This window comes from Humulus lupulus, chromosome 1 (assembly GCF_963169125.1).
Source record: "Humulus lupulus chromosome 1, drHumLupu1.1, whole genome shotgun sequence".
In the NCBI taxonomy this organism is placed as follows: domain Eukaryota; kingdom Viridiplantae; phylum Streptophyta; class Magnoliopsida; order Rosales; family Cannabaceae; genus Humulus; species Humulus lupulus.
Genome location: NC_084793.1, coordinates 109230387 through 109240282, shown reverse-complemented (window position 1 = coordinate 109240282; position 9896 = coordinate 109230387). Strand labels below are relative to the sequence as shown.

The window sequence follows — 9896 nt, the reverse complement described above, 5'->3', positions numbered from 1 at the left end:
CTCTAGCTTGGTTTTCAAGTTCTTTTTAAGAACTCTGTTAATGGTCTCCACCTGCCCATTGGCCTGTGGGTGCACTACTACTGAGAAACTTCTCCTTATCCCTCTTCCCCTACAATATTCCTTGAAGGCTCCCCCCTCAAACTGGGTGCCGTTGTCGGAGATAATTTTGTAGGGCACTCTGTATCTACAGACAATGAATTTGTTGACGAATGAGGTGATATGCTTGGTCCTTATCTTCACAAGGGGTTCCGCTTCAACCCACTTGGTGAAGTATTCCACAGCTACCACCTCCTCCCCTACCCGTAGGAAGGGCACCGATCAAGTCTGTCCCCCAGATAGCGAAGGGCCAGGGGCTGGTCATGCTAGTTAACTCATTTGGGGTCTTCTGAGTGTAGTTTGCGTGCCTCTGGCATTTTTCGCATTTCTTGGAAAAGTCATTTGCATCTTTCTCCATTGAGGGACAGTAGTACCCTTGTCTCATGGCCTTCCTGGCCGTGGAGGGTTCGCTCTCATGGTTACCACACTCACCCTCATGTATCTCATGCAGTACTTTTGGCGCCTCCTCCTCCTCTACACATCGCAGAAGTGGCATCGAGAACCATCTCTTGTATAGAACCCCATCTACCAAGGTGTACCTAGCAGCCTTATACACCAACCTTCGGGCCTCTTTCTTGTCCACAGGCAAGGTTCCTTCCTCCAGGTATCTCTTAATCAGTTCAGCCCACGACTCCTTTGGGACACTAACCATGTGTATGTCCGCACTTACGATGTTGGGTCTAGGTAAGTATTCCATCGGTATCAACTCCAGGATATCCCCTTCCTTAGTGGAAGCCAGTTTTGCAAAGGCATCGGCATGCGAATTCCTCCCTCTTGGGATCTGCTCTATGTTGTATTCCACCAATCATCCCAGATAGCCCTTCACCATTTCCAAGTATGTAACCATCTTGGGACCTCTCGCCTGATATTCACCTTTCACTTGGTACACCACCAATTGTGAGTCGCTAAAAATACGAAGGCGTGTTACCTTTAACTCATGGGCTAAATGCAAGCCTGCTAGGAGTGCTTTGTACTCCGCCTCGTTGCACAGTACATCTTATGTCCTTCAGGTCCCGTCATCATGATACCTGCTCCAGACCTTCCCTCATTGGATGCCCCGTCCACATGCAGGATCCATTCCTCTAGACCCCTTTGTTCTTCCTCTATGACTGACCATTCCCCTTCTTCACTTCTTCCTTCATTCGGTTGACTGGTGAACTTCACTATGAAGTCTGCCAGCACTTGTTCATTGATGGAAGCTCTCGGGGTATAAACGATATCGAATTGGCTCAACTCGATCGACCATTTCATTAGCCTTCCTGAGGTCTCAGGTTTATGGAAGACCTGTCTCAAAGGACTATCTGTGAGAACTTCAATTGCATGAGCATGGAAGTAGGGTCTCAACTTTCTCGAGGCCATAACTAATGCATATGCCAATTTTTCAATTTTTGGGTACCGATTCTCCGCATCCACCAACCGCTTGCTGATATAGTACACTGGTTGTTGCTGTTTCTTCTCCCCTCTAACCAAGGCCGCGCTTATGGCATGTTCAGACACTGCCAAGCATAAGTATAGCTTTTCACCTTTTTCAGGTTTTGCCAACAGGGGTGGCTTCCCCAAGTGCTCCTTCAGCTTAATAAATTCCTCTTCACATTCCTCATCCCAAGCGAACTTTTTGCTCCCTTTTAGGATGTTAAAGAAGGGGAGGCACTTGTCGGTTGACCTCGAAATAAATCTATTAAGGGCCGCAACCCTTCCCGTTAGGCACTGCACTTCCTTCTTGTTCTTAGGTGGGCTCATTTCTATCATGGCCTTTATCTTATCAGGATTAGCCTCGATGCCTCTGGAGTTGACCATGAAGCCCAGGAATTTTCCCGAGGATACACCGAAAGTGCACTTGATGGGATTCAACTTCATTCGATACTTCCTAAGTGTGTCAAACATCTCACCTAGGTCCTTGTTGAGTTCTGCAGCATTCTTGGTTTTTACCAGCATATCGTCAACATATACCTCCATGTTTCTCCCTATCTGATTGGCGAACATTTTATTGACCAACCTTTGATAGGTGGCACCCGCGTTCTTCAACCCGAAGGGCATCAGCTTATAGCAGTAGAGTCCTTTATCCGTTATAAATGACGTATGCTCTTCATTAGCTAGGTGCATAGGATCTGGTTGTATCCAGAGTAGGCATCCATGAAGCTAAGTAATTCATGCCCTGTCGTCGCATCCACCAACTGATCTATTCTCGGGAGCGAGAAACTGTCCTTAGGAAAAGCTTTATTCAGGATTGAGAAGTCGACGCAAGTCCTCCGTTTTCCATTCGGTTTTGGCACTAGTACTGGATTCGACACCCATATAGGGTAAAATGACTCGCGGATAAACCCATTGGTCTTCATTGTGTCAACCTCTTCCTTTAAGGCTGCGTACCTCTCCGGCTCCAGCGCCCGCCTCTTCTGCCTAACGGGCCTCGCTTCAGGGGAGATATTCAAATGGTGGCACATAACACTGGGATCTATACCCAACATATCTTCGTGACTCCACGCGAACACATCCCGATTATCCTTCAAAAACCTTATCTACTCCTCCTTCACGTCGCTCTGCAGGCTTTTTCCTACCTTCAGTTTTCTCAATGGTTCCTCCACTACTATAACCTCCTCTACTTCCTCCACAGGTTCTGCTTCTGAATCCTCCATGATTCGGGGGTCTAGCTCCTGTGGGCTTCCCGTGGGCACACGTAGCGCCTTGTGTATCACCATGGCCATTGGTTCCTGTGGTTTCACAGGCGCGCGGAGGGAGGTGTTGTAACACTCCCTCGCTTCTCTCTGTTCTTCTTTCATACTAGCGACTCCTCCTGGAGTTGGGAACTTGATGACCAAGTGATATATAGAAGTTATGGCTTTCAATTCTCTTAGGGATGGTCTCCCCAATACCGCATTGAAAGCTGAAACACAATCTACCACGACGAAGTCAGCCATGACTGTAGTCTTCCGGGGTTATTCCCCCATGGTGAGTGCCAACTCAATCATCCCTAAGGGTTGCACCGAGTCCCCCATGAATCCATATAGGGAAGATTGGCAGGGCTTCAGATGACGAATGCCCAGTCCCATCGTTTCCAAGGCAGGGCGATACAGGATGTCCACTGAGCTTCCATTGTCCACCAGGACCCGATGCACACGCATATTGGCCAACTGAACTGTCAACACCAGTGGGTCGTTATGGGGAAAATGCACCCCCCGTGCATCCTCCTCTATAAATGTGATCGAGTCATTCTCTCCCTTGAAGCCTTTTCGGTGTCGTTGTTCCAAACTCATGATGCAGTGTGGCGGACTTTGCCTGGATTCCCTAGCATACCTGTCTCGTCCCTTCCGAGAATCTCCCCCAAATCCTAGACCTCTGAAAATGGTTCAGACTTCCCCCTGTATCTCTAGGGCTCATCCCTCCACCTGGGGTATCGCAGGCTCATCCTCCGGCTTCGGCCTTTCTCTACTGACATATCGGCCTAGATGCCCCCTGCGGATGAGCTCCTCAATTTCTTCCTTCAAATGGAGGCACTCTGCTATGGTGTGACCGATATCCTTGTGGTACTGGATGTATCTACTGGGATCCCTTTTGGACCAGTCCTTTCTCATCGGTGGGGGCTTTTTGAAGGGAACTCGATCTTCATTGGTGAGGTAGATATGCTCCCTGGTATTTGTAAGGTTCGTATAGAAAGTGTAAGCCGTCTCCCTATGACCGCTCTCCCGCTTGGTCTTTCTCTGTTGATCATCCCTCGACCCTTCATATGCTCTTTTCTTCTTCGCTCCATTCGACCCTTCATTAGATGGGGGCTTTACGTGGGACTCCTCCTTTCCTGCCTTTAAGTTTGCATGGCCATCCTCCACACGAATGTACTTCTGCGCCCTCTCGTAGAAGTCATCTAGGTCGGTGACTTCCCTCTTCAGCATATTATCCCACAATTTGCTTCTCGGGCGCACTCCTGTTGTAATGGCCATTTTTAACTCCCGGCGGGTTAGGCTCCCCACTTTAGCAGCCTCCATGTTGAACCTGTGAATGTAGCTCTTCATATCTCCTTTTCTCCTTGTTTCACATTGGCGAGGCTAGTGCCTGGCATCGTGTAGTCCCGTACGGCATGGTGCTATTGGAGGAATTCATCAGAAAACTGTTGCCAAGACCTGATGGACCCTGTCCTAAGTCTTTTGAACCATTTTTATGCGGGTCCTTTCAATGTGACAGCAAAGCAATGGCATCTGGCTCCGCTGCTAATTCCCCTCAGTTTCATCAGATCGTTAAATGCATCCAGATGGTACTTCAAATCTATGTTTCCTTCGTAGGGGGTCATATGGGGCCCCTTAAAATTGGCAAGGAGCCGGATGGCTTGGATCTCCCTCACGAAGGATGACTCATGGTCGAACTCTTCCTCAAAAGCTTGACCTCCAGAGGCGGTGACGATCTTACTTCGTAGGCTCCTCATTTCTGTGTCCAGGTCCTGCCTCCTCTTGCTTAGGGAGTCCCTTAAAGTGGGCGGGTTAAGATCCCCCTTTCCTCTGCCTTCTCGAGGCGCCGTAGAGAGCGTGGTCCTTTTACCCGCCCTCTTCTTGTTGAGCTCCTCATGTCAATCTAAGGGTGCTCTCTTTGAGGAGACCTCGTCATTGTTGCGAGGGCCAGCATTGGTCTTCAGCTCTGGTTTCTGGGCCTGCTTCGGTGGTTCAGGATGTTCTCGTTGCTTTGTTCGAGGGGTGTTACTAGTCGAGTGTCGAGTCCTCCCATCGTCTACCAGAACGATGGTGTCTGCCCCCTCCTGACCTTTCTCTTTTCTCTTGGGCAGGGTCATGCTTGACTTGCCTTGTAATAGGCCATTCGGCACCTCTTGCATATTCTCTAGGGTGGTGTCCAACCTTTGGTTCTTATGGTGCAGCTCACGTATTTCCTCTTCATAGAACCGAGATTTAGAACTCGAGCTCACAGAATGGACCCGGGGATGTTTATCATGTCTACGCGTCGAGGGGCCCGGGTCCTGCTGGCCAGAGTTCGGTACTTGTGGTGGTTTAGGAAGCGGGAACTCATTGGCATTTGCGGGTGGTGCGGTTGTTGTCCTTGGAGGATTCTCACCGGGCAGGATGGCCGGTGATGAGACCTCCCTATCACCCTCGTGAACCTCAGGGTCCCTTGGGGGCTCCATCTCCCTGGGTGGAGGAGGATCCTTCATGGAGGCCTTCAGCTGAACTCCGTTAAGGTGGACTTCCACCTCTCGTGGCTCCCTCAGTCGCTTCGAACGTCTCGGCATTTCTTCTTCCTGGGAGTAATGGTAGAACAGTAGCTTGGTGCTTAACTTCCCATAGACGGCGCCAAACTGTTGACGGTGAGAACTCGTCAACTAAGTTAAGTTCGAAAAATTGCGACGTAGAAATATGGTGAAATCAGTTTGTATTGATTATGGTCCACTGCTACAGTAATTTTTCCAACCCCCTTCCATGTGGAATTGGTGTTTATTTTATAGTGGGCTCTAATGGCCCTGGATACATGGTGGTCGAGGGGACCAAGTTGTACACACGTACACTGTCAGGAGAGTGGTTTCAGGGGTAGTGGTGTTGATATTAGTACATGGCCAGGTACCATGAGGATGTCTCCACTATTCGACCGTACGAATGTCAGAGGAGTGGTGCAGGTGGCAGTGGTGTCGATTCTGACATCTAGTTGGGATCATACAGGCCATGTCCTCTCCCCTAGTGCTCCCACTACTTGTCTGGCATAAGTGCTTGGATCAGGCATACGGGGTCTTAAAGGTCGTACCCTGTACAAGATTGTACTAGCATGATCGTTTTGAATGATGCTTGGGCCTTTACCTCTAAATGATGGAGTCTTGATAGATCTTCATAGGTGACATCCACTTAAGGTGTCAAGTGCGAGGAGGATCCCTTGGGTTGGTTGTGTGCAGCGCCCATAGGTGTGTGCGTGACACCGCCTCGCGAGGCCCTATGGTGCTAAGCCTTGTGCAGACGATCAAGGGTAGGGCAAGACATCATCTCGCGAGGCCCCATGGGGTTGGGCTTTGTGCGCGCAGCCGAGGCTTGGGCGAGACATCATCTCGCGAAGCTGCCTGGTGTTGGGCCTTATGCACGTGGCCGAGACGTGGGCAAGACACCGTCTGGCGAGGGCGCCTGGTGCTGGGCCTTAGGCACTGTCTCGCGTGAACTAGGGGCTCGCGAGGCCATTAGCCAAGGGCCAGGGGCACGAGACGTTGGGGGCTCGCGAGGCCATCTGCCGAGGGCCAGGGGTCGAGACGCTGAGGTCCCGCAAGCCTATCGCGAGGCCATCCAGGGCAGCCACGCGAGGCGCTGCCTTGCTGAGTGCGCGAGGCGCGAGATACCTCCACTCGCGAGGCCATCAGGTGCACGCAAGGCGTGGCCTCGCTAGGTGCGCTGAGAGGAGGCCGGTGCGAGACAATGGTGGCCCGAGGACATCGTGGCCCAATCACGTAATTTGGTTCTTATGGGACCTTGGCACTTATTTTGGGTCTTCTACAAGCATGAAATTTTGAGCATCCACATACATTTTCTTTATATTTGAATGTTTGTATTATTTTTGAATAATTATATATATAAGAAAATTTCATATTCATTAATGATAGTATGTTCTTGTATGAGTTGAATATTGGATTAAGATCATACATAATGAATAAAATTGTTAGCAACATATTTAAGTATGAAATCTTTAATTAATGGTTGGTAGTATGCTTTACTAACTATTTTTTTAATAATGCAAGTGATCTAGATCCAGATTATTGATGTGGATAGACATTTTAGTAAATGTATTTTATATAATTAGATTATAGATGACTGGACTGATGTGAATTAATTTCTTTATAAACATACTAATTTTCCATAACGATTTAATTCATATAAAATTGATGATCATACATAGATTAGTCTAAATTCTGACTAATCATGAACTTCTATTCCTGTCTATTAGGTCTTTTCATTCACTCGTTAAGGTCTCTTAGTATAATGAGGCCAGTGATTTTTGTTTTGGAGATTCATTATTATGAGTGGGTGGGAACATAATCTTACAAGAGTGGAATCCAAGCTTTCCTAATAGATTGAATATTGGTTATTTAAAGGGTTTATTCAGAAACTGAACAGTTATTGAGCTCAAATTTATAATATGATTTTAAATTAATTGTTTCCTAGTGAGTTAGTGGTACTTAAGGAACCAAAGGTAATTAGAAGGGTAAAACGATAATTTTGACCAGCTCTAATTCGCGAACCAATAAATTGGAGGAAAAACCTACATGAAGTGATTATATCAATGAACAAATCGAGATAATTCTGTAAATATAATTGTATAATTACTGTGAGTGAAATTCTATATTTATAGTGGAGTAATAATGGAATCAATAAATAATATTATTCAATTAAAGAGTTTAATTAATAATATTGTTTATTGGAGTTTAGTATTATAGTTCCATGGTCCCCAAGTCACCTCTATACTACATTATCAATGGTGATCTTAAACTATTGTCGCAAAATTGTTGTACTCTCTTCACAAATCCAGTTTTGCTGAAACACTGACTTTCTTGAAATCCATTCAATTGCTAGTGAGTGCTTTCTTCTTCCTGAAGTGAGTATTTCACAAATATTCTCCCAAAGTTTCTAATGATTGTTCACAATCGCTACCACCTGTTGAAAAATAAAGAGATGGAAACACAAAATGGATGCATTAAGCACCAAACACTTAAAGATCAAGTAATCCAAGCTTGATCTTAATAAAGAAAAATACTCTTCAAAAAGTGATTTGCAACTTTGTAATGGAAGAGCTCCATTTTTATAAGAGCTTGGAAAACAACATATATTTTAATGGTTGTCCCTCATTGCTCTATGAAAATCTTCTGTCATTAAAGAAATATTTGCAACATTGTTTAATTCAAAAAATCTACCAGCTTGTCTGTTACCGTGTCAACAGAATGAAAACTGTTTTGATAGATTGAAGAACGGTTTCGATGAACGTAATGTATCCAGTCAATCAAATAGACTAGATTCATTCTAGGTTTGAAACTTTCCAAAAATAATTCATATCATGTAATATTTCGGTCAGAGATACAAAATAAAGTGTATCATTAGATAATCAAAGCTAATCATATTTTATAAACAAGGAAATATACAATTTTATTCAAATAATTTATTTAAAAAATAAATATATACTTATCATCTAGAACATACTTAAGCAGACTGATGTGCACTTTTCAAATTATCCAAAAAAATTGTCACAAAAAACATAATGATGATGCGGTTTTTGGCCAACAATTAATTAAGAAATTTGATCAAAGATGATTAGGCTTTTGTAAACCGTAAATAAAGAACACAAACAATATTAAGTGGTTTAGTGGTTAAAATCCACCTAGTCCACAAGTCAATATTATTCTATCTGAGCACTCTTGGAGAAATTGTTTAAGACAATTTCTGCAGTGTTCTTGCATACGAAATTTGATCCCTTTTACTTTCAATTCCCTATGTATTTATAGGGGGTTGATGGAAATTTTTTGGTAAACATAGAATATTTGGTAACTTACAAGAATGGGTAACTTTTCAAATACATAAATTACTTAAATATGCTAGTTCCCCTGATATCGGGCATTTATTAGATAAATGCTACAAATACTAATTGTGAACATCGCTCTTCGAGACTGCCGCGAGCTGAATATGTTCCCCGAACTATAAATTATACGCCAGGGCAATCTGACCTGAGTGATGCTCAATTCCTTATGAGGGCGATCTAGAAGTTGTGTTACTCGGTCTCTATAACACACATCTGAGGCGATTTGGAGGATCTCTAAATAGCCAAACTTGGTTACGTAACCTCAAGCTATTTAGTTTGGAGTTAATAAGACATCTTCGAAATCCAGTAACCTTCATTTATTGCTCGCTAGTTGTACCTCGAACAAGATGATTGAGCTCATATTTTTAGGGTACAACATTTGCCCCCAAGCGCCTGCCCGTGTATGACGTCACTTCTGACACACACAGTAAGGGCTTTTCTACTTTTGTTGTGGGAAAACGTGCCCACACACCCACCCGAGTGTAGGACACGTGTCTGTTGACGGTGAGAACTCGTCAACGAATTACAGTCAGAAAATTCAAAGACTTAACCAAGAACTTATGAACTTAGGAAAATTTATGAAAACTTAGAGAAAAAGTGCAGAAGAGTCATGGAAGAAAACATGTATATTGCTCTTTGAATAGTCTGACATTACAATAATTTTTCCAACCCCCTATCTTGAGGGGTGAAGGTATATTTATAACTCGGCTTAAATGGCTCTTGATACATAGTGGTCCCTGGGGACAAAGTATTACATGGGTACACCCTCAGGATAGTGGCATAGGTCTTGGTGGAGCAGCGGGTTATGGTCTCGACGTTGGTACTCGGTCAGAGGCATACAGGTCATGCCCCCACGTCTCATACGAATTCATACTTCCACTGTAACACCCTGGTTACTCCAAGACCGTTACTATGAACTTTGAACCGTGCTTAACTCGCTAATCTAGTTCCTTGGTTAGAAACGTGCGTCTAGGAGTTATTAATAGGTTAAGGTGTAAAGCTAATCAAAAGGAAAGAATATATTTTATTTAAAACTTAAACTGTTCATGGGCCCATAAAAAAATTTATAAGTTATTTACAATCCAAAATGGTCATTATCGTTTGAAATTTACAATCCGCCGACCTAAGCAGCAAAAATAGGGTAAACTCCTTAGTTCCTCCGAGAACTCCTTGGTTGTGGTGGTCAAGCGGCCGCATATGTACACATCACCACCTAAGCTCTCCACTCAAGGCCAGGTGAAATTTTCTTTCCCTTTACCTGCACCACA

General features: G+C 44.8%; 1 protein-coding gene across 1 annotated transcript; it reads right to left on the bottom strand.

Moving 5' to 3' along the window:
- Positions 1-253: 253 nt before the first annotated feature.
- On the bottom strand, positions 254-793 carry LOC133819531 (uncharacterized). Its single transcript, XM_062252805.1, has one exon. The coding sequence runs from the start codon at positions 791-793 to the stop codon at positions 254-256; it is 540 nt and encodes a 179-aa protein (XP_062108789.1).
- Positions 794-9896: the final 9103 nt, after the last annotated feature.

Bases quoted from the DNA above. Each gene is read 5' to 3' on its own strand.
- LOC133819531 (XM_062252805.1), bottom strand. From the start codon at position 793: ATGGAATACTTACCTAGACCCAACATCGTAAGTGCGGACATACACATG.